Source organism: Theropithecus gelada, chromosome 4 (genome assembly GCF_003255815.1).
Source record: "Theropithecus gelada isolate Dixy chromosome 4, Tgel_1.0, whole genome shotgun sequence".
In the NCBI taxonomy this organism is placed as follows: domain Eukaryota; kingdom Metazoa; phylum Chordata; class Mammalia; order Primates; family Cercopithecidae; genus Theropithecus; species Theropithecus gelada.
The window spans coordinates 29,501,474-29,516,395 of NC_037671.1; the positions used below are offsets into that span (position 1 = coordinate 29,501,474).

Below are 14,922 nucleotides of genomic sequence, written 5' to 3' on the forward strand. Positions count from 1 at the left end.
AAACTTCAGTGGTTATGTGGGGATTTTCACAGAGCAAGCTTTGGTATCTAGTTAGTCTAGCATTCATTAGCTAATGATGTCCTTTGGTATTTATTAAAGTCACCACAGCATGGGGGGACTTTATGTTTAGGTTTTGCCTAAGAGTTAGCTTATCTGCTTCTTGTGCTAACAGGGCCATTGCTGCCAGGGCCCTTAGATATGGGGGCCAGCCCTTGGAAACCCTGTCTAGTTGTTTTGAGAGATAAGCCACTGGCCTTGGCCAGGGCCCCACAGTCTGAGTTAAAACTCCAACTGTCATTTTTTCTCTTTCTGACACAGAGTGTAAAATGTTTTGTCAGGTCAGGTAGCCCCAGGGCTGGGGCTGATCTGAGTTTTTCTTTTAACTCATGAAAAACTCATTGCTGTTGGTTGTAATAGATGTAGTTTATCCAATCTACATTTTTATTAACTGTCATCTACTAAAATATTGACTTAAATCCTGTAGCTATTTGATTTCAAGCTTCAAAATGATCTGATATTCCTTGCGGGGTTCCAATTGCATCTAAATAGATGTGAGAGTCAAAAGACCCATAAGGGGCTTCTCTTGCTTTACGATGTCTTATTTTTCCTCCCTCTAGTTGATGAAATGCCAGGGTGAAAGGGATAGCCAAATGGACTAAAGCACAAGTGCCACTCCAGTTATTTGGCCGAGTGCCCAGTAAAGGTCCACCACGATACCACCACACATCCACTCGGGGATGAGAAAGGGCTGACTGATTGATAAGCTCTTGAAAATTCTTAAGCTCATTGCATCCCTTCAGGTCTCCAGGGAATGCTAAGTTTCCTCCTTCTCGTGAGAGACACGAAGTGAACTTAGTGTTGGGAGATGGAAGCTGGATGGCCCTCAGGGGCTGACCCGCAGGGTGCCGGACTTCGGGATATAGAAGTGAGAGCTTGGCAGGACTTACTACTCCAGGCTGTAGATTCCTGGAAAAGAACTACCATACAACCTATGCCTGGTCGACTGGAGGACCACCTTAGTGGAAGGGGTCAATCTGGGTCTCTGGCCTGCCATGTGCAGAAGCATAACAATTGCTTATGTTTAACGTGCAGATGGAATATTTGATCCTTTTTTTTTTTTGAGATGGAGTCTCAAATACTTTACTATTGCCCAGTCTGAGGAGAGTCAGGAAGGACAGAAGTACTTTTCTGAAATAGAAAGCTATCTTTGACTTGGCAAGTCTCCACAGGGTATAACAAGGCAAGCATTAAATGCAGTAGTTTGAGGCGAAATTGACTTGGTTATGTTAATAACTAGATGGTCAGTAATAGAATGAGGAAAGAAGAAAGAGTAACAGAATAGATGAAAAGAGTTAAATCTTTCTTAGCTTTAGTTTGGTAGGGTTTTCCCCTGGGACTATGGCCCACGACTCTGGAGGGGGTGGCACTTTCTTGACTGCGGTGTGATAAGTCCATCCTTTTTTGCTGTACGAACAGCAGTCTTGGTAGTTAGCAGCACAAGGTAGGGTCCTTCCCAGGCTGGCTGGGGTTTTTCTTTTTTCCACCCTTTGATGAGAACATGATCTTAAGGTTGGTGCTGGTTTACCGGAAATTCTAGGGGTGGTACATGTGCTAAAAGACTAAACCAAGTATATAATTTTTAAGAAATTGACCTTTTGTTTTCAATGTGGGGACTTTGGCAGTGGACTTTATTGTCCTCAGTACCTTTTTACTGAGAAATTTTCTTTAACACCTATTTTTATTAGTTTTTAAACCAAAGAAAGTCAAATACTATTTTACATTTAACAATGCTTCCTGTATGATTTTTATACCAGATAAGCTAAATTTTACCTTTATATTAGGGTGTTATTAATGTTAAACCCAATTTTAATAAAACCTTGTAGACATATTTATCCAATTTTTAATGTTTGACCATAAGATAAGATTTTATAGACTCTTTTTAACCTTTTATAATTTTTGCTAAAGAGCAGGTTGGTACTTTAAGAAAAACCTGTTGTTTTTATTTTAATGTCCAGTTTACAGAAAAACTGGATGATACCTCTTTAACTTTAGTCAATGTTTACACACAGAATTTTTGTTTCCAATTAACATTTTAAAACTTGATTAAACCTTTAAAACAAAATATACATATTTTTAACCTTTTAATGTAGGTACAACTTTACATTCTTATGCCTCCTTATAATTATTCTACCAAAAGTATATTTTACTTTTCTTATATACCTTGTACATAAACTGTTTATTTAATAGTTTTACATTTAGGATGCCTACTTACTTTTAAATTATACAACATTTCTTGCGTGAATTTCTTTTTATAACCATTTTTTTACGACTTTCACAGATAATTCTTTGACATGCCTTAACTTTTTTCACTTGTTGCAAACATCCTCTCTTTTTTTTCAAAAATGGTAATCAGAACGGAACAGAACCGGTAATCAGAACGGAACAGAACAGGACAGGAATTTTTACAATGCTTTTCCATACAACCCCTGGAATCTATAGATAACATAACCGGTTAGGTCAGGGGTTAATCTTTAACTACCAGGCCCAGGGTGCGGCACCGAGCTGTCTGCTTATGGATTGCATTTCTGCCTTTAATTTTTACTTCCTCTTTCTTTGGAGGCAGAAATCGGGCATAATACAATATGAGGGGTGGTCTCCTCCCTTAATTTGAGAACCAGAGGAGAAAAGAAAATGCAACGTCAATTCTCGAAGGTAGGAAAGGGAGGGGAGGCTCCAGGGTGGGCACAGGAGGTGGGGGAAGCAGGATCTCCTGTGGACACGAGATGGGGTTCTGGGAGAGGGGAAGCCCACTGGTGGGTAGGTGCGGCCTGGCCTGGTTTAGCCTCGGGTGACCCAGCCTGGGTCTCAGGGAGGAGGAAGTGAAGGGAGGAGGGTGTGATAGAATCCAGCGACAACTGAAAAAACCAGATTCTGGCCAGAGAAGTCAGCCGAGGAGGGCAGAAAAACGCCCCCTTGATCTTGGCATTGATGGCTTATTTCATGGAATGTTTAAGGAATCCCTCTCTCAGGAGATACCTCAGCCCTCAGGTGCAGGGGACTCCATGACGTTGGGGCACTGATGAGACCTACTTGAGTAACGGGAGAGGTTTGGCCCGACCAGCACTGAGGTGCCAAGACTCCTAGGCTGATTCTGCTCTGTAACCCTAGGCTTCCCGTCCCTGCCTGCCCTGGGTGCTCATGGAACCAGCTGCTGCCCTGCACTTCTCCCTGCCAGCCTCCCTCATCCTCCTCCTGCTTCTTCTCCGACTGTGTGCACTGGTCTCAGGTAGCAATGTGTCCCACTTGCTGCTGTTACCTATCAGAAAGGAACATCAACTATGTAGTCTGCAAAGGGAAAGAAAGAAAGAAGGACTATGGAGTTGTTGACTTGTCCTTTAATTTTGAACATGTTCACTGAATTTACACCAGCACTGTCCAAAAGAAATACAGTGAGGCACAGAGGCCAATTGTACAATTGCATGTACAATTGCATGTTTTTTTAAAAAATTAAGTTTCACTTTTTATTTTAAAAAGTGAAAAGAAATATGAAATAAGTTTGTATACTATATTTTGTTTTGCCCCAAATAATCAAACATGAATATTTAAATACTTAGTTAATATACCATACTACCAATGAGATAGTCAATATTTTGAAATTTTAAATCTTAATAATCCTGTGTGTATTTTACACTTACAACTAATTTCAACTGGAACTAGCTAGTGGATAAGTGCCCTATTGCATGGCTCAAGTTTACACTACATTCAGGCACAGCTCAGGATTGGGGAATGGAGGAAAAACCCCTCAAGGACACAGGGTGGACAGAGGGTGCTCAGGGCGGGCTCCCCAGGGTTTCCTTCATGAAGCAGAAGCACATTTTATAGTTACTGCTCCCAGGAGTGCTGCTGACACCCACAACTACTGGTCCCCAGATTTCTCAGCCCAAAGAGACCCTATGGCCATGGAAAGAATATGTTTATCCCTGGAATATCTGCTTCCCTTTCTGCCTTAGAAATGTGATGGCTGATGTCTTTGTCTGACTCTACCCCTTTGTTGAACAGCCCAGTTTACTGTCGTGGGGCCCACTGATCCCATCCTGGCCACGGTTGGAGAAAACAGTACGTTACGCTGCCATCTGTCACCCGAGAAAAATGCTGAGGACATGGAGGTGCGGTGGTTCCGGTCTCAGTTCTCCCCCACAGTGTTTTTGTATAAGGGTGGGAGAGAGAGAACAGAGGAGCAGATGGAGGAGTACCGAGGAAGAACCACCTTTGTGAGCAAAGACATCAGCAGGGGCAGCGTGGCCCTGAAAATACACAACGTCACAGCTCAGGAGAATGGCACCTACCACTGTTACTTCCAAGAAGGCAGGTCCTATGATGAGGCCATCCTGCACCTCATGGTGGCAGGTGCGTTGCTTCATTTTGCTTTGTTACTTTGGCACAGTGTGACTCTGGGGAAGGTTTCTCTCCCAACCTCATGCCCATTGCAGACCAGCAAATTTTTCTCTGGAATCCCATTTCCACAGGGAGATACGACAGGGACACTCTCCCTGTGGAAACGGAATTCCAGGGAAAAATCCTTCCTCCTGCACAAGGGCCACACCAGTGGGTTTGCCCTGCTAAACCAAGTGCTTCACTTCTTGAGAAGCACACGCAGAATTCAGCTGAGGCCGTGAGCAGGGGAAAATGGTCACTCTCAGAAGAAAAGTCTTATGCATGCCTTAGCATTGAACTGTGCACTTCTTTTTTTTTTTTTTTTCTTTTTGAGACAGAGTCTTGCTCTGTTGCACCTTCGCTGGCACAATCTCATCTCACTGCAACCTCTGCCTCCCAGGTTGCACTTCTGAGAGTGAGAGGAGACACTGTCAATAATTGTTCCAAGACAACTGGAATAAATGATTGCCCAGAGAACGGCGACATATCAAATCTTACTTCCTGATAAATATTAACCCTGACTTCTTCTTTCCCAAAATGCTGATTGCAGAGAGATTGACTTATTGTAAATAGATGGTTTCATTAAAGCAAGACGAAATACAGAAGCAAAACTATACATAGTTCCTGCTAACTCCATAGAGAAAGACTACAAAGTTCACTGGGAGGTAATAGGGAAGCCTTCAACATAAAAATGCATTTAAACTGGGATTTCTAGGAGTTTGTTAAAATGACATTAAGTGATTACTTCAGTTTTGGGGTTAGTGTATTATGCTTTAAAAGGTATATTTGGGCCAGGCGCAGTGGTTCACACCTGTAATACGAGCACTTTGGGAGGCAGAGGCAGGTGGATTTCTTGAGGCCAGGAGTTCAAGACCAGCCTGGCCAACATGGTGCAACCCCATCTCTACTAAAAATACAAAAACATTAGCCAGGCTTTGTGGAGTGTGCCTGTAATCTCAACTTCTTGGGAGCCTGAGGCATGAGAATTGCTTGAACCCAGGAGGCAGAGGTTGCAGGGAGCCAAGATCTTACCACATCGCTCCAGCCTGGGCAACAGAGCAAGACTCTGTATCAAAAATTAAACAACAACAACAAACAGATATGTTTGAGGACTGAAAAAGCCTTTCGGGTGCAGGATAATCAGTGGTGGCATTTCACTCCATCAGACCAGAGGATGTGCAGACTAGGGAATTGGGTCCTTCCCTGGGGGCCTCAAATCATAACAGGTAAGAGACCCCATCTTTGCTACATACAAAGGCAACCTTGCATCTGATTAAAACACAATATCATGGAAGGAGGGTTTCTTGACACTGCATCCTCAATGTGTTCATAGCAGCGCTTTAGGTTTGACCAGTTATGGTTTCTGTGCGGCAGGAATCTGCCATTCTTTGCCTATAAAACTGACACTGGCCTGGCCTTCCCCACTCTGAATTGGGTTGCGTAGGACTTTTTGTTTACTGTATTCTCATTGTTAGGTTTGTTGGTGGCTGATTTTGCCCTTAAATCTATTTTGTCATGCTTGCCTGTATTGGACCTCATGGAATGTTTTGAAGAACTTTGTTTTCCAATTTGCTGAGTTATTTTAATTCTTATTCTACTGAGCCTTTAAATGTACAAGTAGTTTTTTCTCTTGATAAAAATTAAAGTGACCCTGGGCTCGGTGCGGTAATTCATGCCTATAACCCTAGCACTTTGGGAGGCCAAGGCGGGTGGCTCACCTGAGGTCAGGAGCTCGAGATTAGCCTGACCAACATGGTGAAACCCCTTCTCAACTACAACTGCAAAAATTATACAAGCATGCTGGCACATGCCTGTAGTCCCAGCTACTTGGGAGGCTGAGCCAGAGAATCACTGGAACTCAGGTGGCCTAGGTTGCAGTCAGCCGAGATCCTACCATTTATTTCACTCTAACCTGTGCTACAGAGCAAGATTTGGTCTTAAAAAAAGAAAAAAAAAATTACAGTAACCCTGGGCAACATGGTGAAATCCAGTCTCTACAAAAAGATGCAAAAAAAAAAAAAAAAATAGCTGGGCATGGTGGCACATGCCTGTAGTCTCAACTACTTGGGAGGCTGAGGTTGGAGGATCACCTGAGCCTCAGAAGTCCAGGATGCAGTAAGCTATGATCATGCCTCTGCAATCCAGCTCAGGTGATACAGTGAGACCGTGTCAAAAAAAATTTTTATTATTATTAAATTGAGCCAACACACCAGACTTAAGTTTTTGGTTTAATTTCCTGTCTTTGGTAAAATTCTTTGGGAGACTTTATAAAGGAATAACTCAGAGAAGTTTAGGTGGTCCCACATGGCTGAAAGGTCTCCCAGGACCATGCTTTTGCAGCTCTTTCATAACCAGTGTTCACTCTTATGGAAGATTCATTTAAAGATGGATTGTAGTTAGGGTGAGTCTAGTTTCTTAAAATTTTTGGTGATGATCTCTGATATTGGAAAGGTAGTATGGTTATCTTAGTCTCTGGATTATCCGGATCTTTCTAATAAGTTGATGTTCTCAAAGTACTATAAGAAAACCACCCAGCGTGGGCAACATGTTAGCCAAGAATGGTGGAACATGCCTGTAATCCTAGCTAGTTGGGAGACTGAAGTGGGAGGATCTCTTGAGCCCAGGAGTACAAGGCACAGCGAGCTATGATTTTGCCACTGTGCTCCAAGCTGGACAACAGAGCTCAAACCCTGTCTCTAAAAAAGAAAGCAATACTGCCTAATGGATGGAGCCTCTGGGAGGTAAATAGTGTGAATTAGGATTAGAGTTGGCTTTGCAGGCTAGATCTGTCAAGTTTCCCAAAAACCATCACCTACTATGGGTGGTAGAGAGCAGTGGTTATGTGAAGTTCTGAACTAGACAGAAGGGTCAGCATCTTTGGATCAAAAGGTTTCTTAGGATTCTGCCCACCTGGCAGACTTTCGTCCTTGTCATTATTACTCTAGAGCTTCTGGAAGCTGAGGTCTACTGAGAAGTTGTCCCAGAAGCAGAAAGTGAAATTCAAAACCTGCCTGTTTGAAGTTGGAGTCGACACACCCACCTTGAAGTGAGAAAATTAGTCTGGCAGGATAAATTGAACAAGCATTTATAGCAGACAGATAGATGCTTGGTGCTGTGATGGGGTCTGTACGTGGACCACAAAGAAAAGGGTACAATGGGATCGTTTGCTCTTAGAGAACTCATAGTTTATGTGGCCCATTGGTCTCCTGGTGCTCTCTAACATCAATGTTCTTTCTTCCTTACCCTCCTCCTTTTTTTCCTCCTTCCTATTTCTTGCTTCCTACCTCCCTCTTTTTCACTTTTACTTTCTAGATTCACAGAAGAGATGCAGTAGGCACAGAAGAGATGCAAAAGGCACTGATTCTTGTCTGAACTCTGGTATCTCTCCACAGGACTGGGCTCTAAGCCCCTCGTTGAAATGAGGGGCCACGAGGACGGGGGCATCCGGCTGGAGTGCATATCTAGAGGGTGGTACCCAAAGCCCCTCACAGTGTGGAGGGACCCCTACGGTGGGATCGTGCCTGCCCTGAAGGAGGTCGTCACCCCGACACAGACGGCCTCTTCATGTTCACCACAGCTGTGATCATCAGAGATAAGTCGGTGAGGAACATGTCCTGCTCTATCAGTGACACCCTGCTCGGCCAGAAGAAAGAAAGTGTCATTTTTATTCCAGGTTAGTTCTCTGCCCTCTGAGACTCGTCGGGTGCATGGGGATCCTCAGCACACAGATGGAGCCCAGAGTAGGGATGGGGGCAGCAGTGTGGGTGGAATGGTCCTGGGCCCTGACGACCTGGAGGCTGCAGCTGAGCTGAGGCCTCTCCACTTCTCACAAAAGGAGAATCAAAGAGTCCCAAAACTCAGGAGTAGGAGCCTCTTCTCTGCGGGTGAACCTGGTTTGTCGTTGTTGTTGTTGTTGTTGTTGTTGTATTTCCCCTGATGAGGTCCTCAGGCTGCGGCAACATTTTTTTTTTAAGACCAGTTCTCGCTCTGTCACACAGGCTAGCCTGCAGTGGCACAATCTTGGCTCACTGCAACCTCCACCTCCCAGGTTCAAGCAATTCTCATACCTCAGCCTCCCGAAGGCTAGGGCTACAGGCACACGCCACCACACCCAGCTAATTTTTGTATTTTTAGTAGAGATGGGGATTTCGCCTTGTTGACCAGGCTGCTCTCGAACTTCTGACCTCAAACAATCCACCTTTCTCAGCCTTCCAAAGTGCTGGGATTACAGGCGTGAGCCACCATACCCGGCCAGCAATTTTTAGACTTTGAAAACAACCATAACACATGGAGGGTGGTGTGGATAAGTGACTCTCTACACTTGGTGTCCCTGTATGCTGCAGCCATCCCTTCCTGCGCAGGGGATTTTCCACGGGATAGAGCCGCAGAAATTCCCTATTGACACATACTCGTAATTCATTCAACAAATGGTCAAGAAGCATATCATATGTCAAGACACTGTTCTAGAAACCAAAGGTAAATAATTGAACAAATTATATCAAGAACTCTTCCCTCAAAAAGTGATTAATTAGTTAACCATATATTCTATCAGATGGTGATGAACTTCTATAGGAAACATTAAGCAAGGAAGGAATAAAGAGGCAGTGTGAGACATTGCAATTCTTAACAGAATGGTCAGGGAAGACTTCGCTGTAGAGATGGGAATTGAGCCATCCCGTCTGATGGTAAGGAATCATCAGATGCTTAAGGACTGAGCAACCAGCTACAGGAAAAGCATATGCAAAGGACCTGGGGAAGGAACATCCCTGGCAGTTTCCAGGACCCCCAGAAGGCGATGCTGGTGTGGCTGAAATGGAGTGAGTGCAGGAAGTGAGAGGAGATGAATTCACAGAGACAATGAAAACACATTCTACATGGCATCATAAGCCACAAACAGTCTTTGGTTTTTAGGGAGAATGACATGGAAAGCATTGGAAGGTTTTGAGCTAAGAATTAACATGATTACACTTGGACTGGTCTGTTGAGAATAGACTGTAGAAGGTGAGGACAGAATAAGAAGGAGGGCACTGCAGTGTTCCAGGCGTGAGTGATCATAGCTTGAGGCAGGATGGTGGCTGTGCTGACTCAGCATGACGGGTTAGCTTTATTCACCCTGGCCCTTCCCATGGTGACTGGTTTGCTACCTCTGGGCCTTGGCCCTGGAAGCCACTGAGGTGTCAGCCAGATCTGAGCCAGCATCACTTTCTCCATCTGAGTTTTCTGAGGGAGAAAGCAACAGAGCAGGTGGCTGAGGAGCCCTTCAGCTGTGCTCCTAAGGGCACTCTTACCCCAGATGTTCTGTTTCAAACTAAGTGGACATTTCTGGCTGCCTTTTCAGAATCCTTTATGCCCAGCGTGTCTCCCTGTGTGGTGGCCCTGCCTATCATTGTGGTCTTTCTGATGATAATCATTGCCGTATGCATCTACTGGATCAACAGACTCCAAAAGGAAAAAAAGATTCTGTCAGGGGAAAAAGAGTTTGAACTGGAAACAAGAGAAATTGCTGTAAAGGAACTGGAGAAGGAACGTGTGCAAAGAGAGAAAGAACTTCAAGTACAAGGTAAAAGAGGCTGAGTATGGTGGCTAATGGCTTGAATCCCAGCACTGTAGAGGCCGGGCGCGGTGGCTCAAGCCTGTAATCCCAGCACTTTGGGAGGCCGAGATGGGCGGATCACGAGGTCAGGAGATCGAGACCATCCTGGCGAACACGGTGAAACCCCGTCTCTACTAAAAAATACAAAAAAACTAGCCGGGCGAGGTGGCAGCGCCTGTAGTCCCAGCTACTCGGGAGGCTGAGGCCGGAGAATGGCGTAGACCCGGGAGGCGGAGCTTGCAGTGAGCTGAGATCCGGCCACTGCACTCCAGCCTGGGCGACAGAGCGAGACTCCGTCTCAAAAAAAAAAAAAAAAAAAAGAATCCCAGCACTGTAAGAGGCTGAGGCAGGCAGATCACCTGAGCCCTGGATTTCGAGACCAGCCTGGGCAATAAAGTGAGACCCCGTTTAATTAAAAAAAAAAAAAAATGTAGAAGAGTAGGAGGACAGTTCAGCACCATAGAAAAGACACAACTCTCCCAGGTACCAGCATGTGGAAGAGAGAGGAAATGCACAGCAGCAGCAAGGACTTGGAACTCTGACGTCCTTGGAATGAATCTCTCAGAGCTTTTGTTCTTTCACTCTGCCCACCTTGCATCCATTCATCTGGCTACATGAAGTACTAAATGGTTGAGCAAAAGCAAGTATAACAATGTACCGGCACTACCCACCACCTGATCACATATCATTTCTGGTTTCTGACAGTGCCCTAAGCATGAGGCAAGGGAGATGTTGCTGTTCATAGAAAGGATGGTTCCTGCATTGTTTACTATAAACCCAACTTCTTTTAGTTCTTCTGTCGAAGACATGATTTTCTTTCTGTTTGTTTTTCAGAACAACTTCAAGAAGAATTGCGTAAGTCTAGCCTTTCCTGAACTACTCCATATACAATTTGAGTTCTGCTCAGTTAGCAACATCTCATGACATTCACCTCTGTCTGTCCCTTGCAGGATGGAGAAGAACAGTCTTACATGCTGGTGAGTGCCTCTGATGTTCCCTTAGATCTCAGCTTTCTCCTGCTAGCCAGCTAACAGGACTTCTTAGAGGAGATGAGCAAGGGGACCAGGGCTAGGCAGGGACAGCAGGGAGCTGGGGTCAGTTCATCAACAGTGTCCCAGCAATGATGCATCATGGCTCTTCTGTCAGGGAATCCCGGCACCTCTCAATCCACCCTATGGTTTACATCCCAGGATCCTTTCTCTTTTGGAATAATTTAATACATGATTACCAGAAGTGTCCCATATATAGTAGCCTTCCTAAGAGTTACGTTTCAGTAGTTGTTGCTCTTTGATCCTGGATAAATTTGAAAAAAGACAATGCTGTCTTAAGCAGCTTATATCCTGGGGATGGTATAGACTGTGCCAAGTTGAAGACCCATGCGGGGAAGAGGTCAGGAGGGTCCCTAGTAAGCCTGACAAAAGGGTGTACCAATAGGTGACAAGAAATGCCTTTCTGCTCCTAAGAGAGCACTGATACTTTGTGTATAGCCTGCCAGGGGAGGGTCTTCCGGTGAGTGGGAGAGCACAGAACCCAATTGCCCACTCCCAGTGAGCACTTTTCATCTTATGATTCTGCCCCTCTGCCCATAAGCACCACAGAATCCAAGCTTTACCAGATACCATGACGCATGGATCTTTCCTCTTTAGGTGAATTTCAAAATTGCCACTTTCCACTTGGGACAAAATAGCAAATCGTCACAGTCAGACATATTTACTTGGGGAATGGAGGAAATCATTTTAACACAATAGAAAGGTAGACCGAATAAGTAAGAATAAATACAGATGGGAGAGGCCTGCAGAATGCCCAGTGTCCGGAGCATTTCTTATACCTACAGAAGTGATACCTGAAGACATCAGACCCACACTGTTGAAGCAAAACTGAATGGGAATTGTTCCTCCTCACATTTGCCTACAGATCCCTCAGGAAGCAGGTTTTCTTTTGGGGACATTTATTCTCCTTCTTTATTTTTTGAAAGGTGCCCTTGTCAGTCATTTAAGTCAGTTGTGATATGGTAAAAGGAACACACAGGACCAATGAAGAGACCCTTTACCCTCCGGGATAGTGTAAAGGGAAACACTCACCTTACCTGATCCACTGGGGAGAGGAGGAGCAGGACATAAAGACTCTGTGCTGGTTTGAGCCAAGTTGGAAAGTTTCTAACTAAAGAAAATCCAGAGATCATAGGTCTTTGTTTTGAATTTGTTTTTGTTTTTTTGTTTGTTTGTTTGTTTTGAGATGATATCTTGCTCTGTCACCCAGGCTGGAGTGCCGAGGCACAATCTGGACTCACTGCAACCTCTGCCTCCCGGGTTCAAGCAATTCTCGTGCCTCAGCCTCCTGAGTAGCTGGGATTACAGGCGTGCACCACCATGCCTGGCTAACTTTTGTATTTTTGGTAGAGATGGGGTTTCACCATGCTGTCCAGGCTGGTCTCGAACTCCTGACCTCAGGTGATCCACCCGCCTCGGCCTCCCAAAGTTCTGGGATTACAGGCGTGAGTCACCGTGCCCAGCCAGAGATCCTATGTCTTGAATAGAAAAGGGAACACAGATTTAGAATGCTGAGAGAAAGAATGATTAATTTTGCCTCATATGCTAAACTTTCCGAATTTCTTAGAGCTCCAATTCTTCTCAAACTGAGGGAACTGCTGGAGAGATAGAAGGGCAGCTTCAGTAATTCTCAGTGTGTGAGCTGCCTAGGATCAGAGAGCCTTCATGGAAGTGGCCACTACCTGGGGATCCCCCCACAGATATCTGAGACCTCTCTGGGAATCAGGAACCACATAATCCCCCAGGTTCCTGAGACCCCAGGCCTAAACCTGAGACTTCCTTTGCAGTCGATGTGGTCCTGGATCCAGACACCGCTCATCCTGATCTCTTGCTGTCAGAGGACCGGAGAAGTGTGAGAAGGTGCCCCCTCAGGCACCTAGGGGAGAGAGTGCCTGACAACCCAGAGAGATTCGAAAGTGAGCCTTGTGTCCTGGGCCGGGACAGCTTCGCTTCAGGGAAATATTACTGGGAGGTGGAGGTGGAAAACGTGATTGAGTGGACTGTGGGGGTCTGCAGAGACAGTGTTGAGAGGAAAGAGGAGGTCCTGCTGCGTCCTCGGAATGGCTTCTGGACCTTGGAGATGTGTAAAGGGCAATACCGGGCCCTGTCCTCACCTAAGAGGATTCTTTGAAGGAGTCCCTTTGCCGTGTGGGCGTCTTCCTGGACTGTGAAGCTGGAGATATCTCCTTCTACAACATGAGGGACAGATCACACATCTACACATGTCCTCGTTTAGACTTTTCTGTGCCTGTGAGGCCCTTCTTCAGGATAGGGTCTGATGACAGCCCCATCTTCATCTGTCCGGCACTCACAGGAGCCAGTGGGATCACAGTGCCTGAAGAGGGCCTGATACTTCACAGGGGACCAATCAGAGCCTGTAGAATCAATTCCCTGGTCTCACAGTCATGTAGACAAGCCCTCATCATCTCAGCAGCCACTGCACAATGTCGTTGGTGGAAGACACGCCCTCCTCCCCTCTGGTCACGTAAGAGAACAGCTTCCAGCTGCCTCTTTCACACCCACTCCAGCCCTTAGCCCCAGTTTTCTCCTCCTCACTAGGCTGTGGCTTTAGTAGTTCCTTTGCTTGTAACTATGGGATGGGATCCACGCATAGGAAACTAGCTGTGTCATAGCTCCCAGCCAAGAAGAAAGTGTGCGAAGTTGATGGGCAGCAAACCTGCTATTTAACATCAGGGTGACCACATTGAGTCCAGTATGCCAGTTGGCACCAGATGTTATGGACATGGAATGAGGTCAACAGGGTTCATCAGGATGAGAGAGGAGAGAGGAATCCACAGGACCACCAGAGAGGAGAGGGAACCAGATCTGCAGGTCAGAGATAGAGGAAGTGGAACAAGACAGCTGGGAGGGACCAAGGTTGTAAGGGTGGATAAGCCCCAACATAACAGCTAAGGGGACCTGGGAAATGATGGCTCATTTCCACCCAACCCCAGGATTTCCACAACACACACCCACAGGCCTGGACCTGGGATGAAGATGAATGAAGAACATGGACTCGTGTGGATGTGGTTTGGCTTACGTGTCCCTGCAATAAACAATGAGTCAGTACTTAGTCCCTGAGTGTGGTTGAGGTTTGAGGTCCTGGTCGAGCAGGGCAGTACTGCAACTGGTCTACGTCAGCATTCAGGTTCAATGGGGACACCAGTGGCTTCAAACTTCCTGATCTAATTATGTCTTTAGACACTTAATAACTATTGAGGACCTTAAAGAACTTTTGTTTATTTGGGTTAATATTTGTTAATAGTTATGGCATTTGACATTGAAACAAAATTTGAAATGTTATCTTTTAATTCATGTTAAAATAGCATGAATAAATCAATTATAGTTTAATATAAACAGGATGTTTTGTGAAAAAGCAATCTATTGTGTCCCAATAAAAGAACTAGGAGTTCTTTTATTCCTGGTTAACTTTTTCCAAATCTAATGTCTGGCTTAATAGAAGATGTTTGTATTCTCATATCTGCCTTTGTATTAAACCTATTGGTTTATCATAGGTCATATTTTCTCAAAAAAAAAAACTTTACTGCACCCTACTGAGAGAATGGGATGAAAAATGGTTAATGTTTTATTATTATTATTGTGAAAATAGTACTAACATTGGGGACTCCTTAAGAGTACGTCAAAGTTCTCCCTATGAATCCCAAGACCACATTTGGAAACTAGAATAGTGGATCCTGGAAGTTAATCCATGTGCTGGTTAATTTTAGATGTCAACTTGACTGGATTATGGAATACCTAGACAACTGGTACAACATTATTTCTGGATGTGTCTGTGAGTGTGTTTCCAGAAGAGACTGGCATGTGAGTCAGTGGGTAATTCTCCCC

The 14,922-nt window shown here is 45.0% G+C and overlaps 1 protein-coding gene across 1 annotated transcript; it reads left to right on the forward strand.

Moving 5' to 3' along the window:
• The first annotated feature begins 3,198 nt into the window (after window positions 1-3,198).
• On the forward strand, window positions 3,199-14,836 carry LOC112623094 (butyrophilin subfamily 2 member A1-like). Its single transcript, XM_025383302.1, is given in 8 exon segments — window positions 3,199-3,286; window positions 4,060-4,407; window positions 7,827-7,970; window positions 7,973-8,107; window positions 9,773-9,994; window positions 10,862-10,882; window positions 10,978-11,004; window positions 14,805-14,836. Coding segments are annotated over 8 exon segments (1,017 nt in total).
• Window positions 14,837-14,922: the final 86 nt, after the last annotated feature.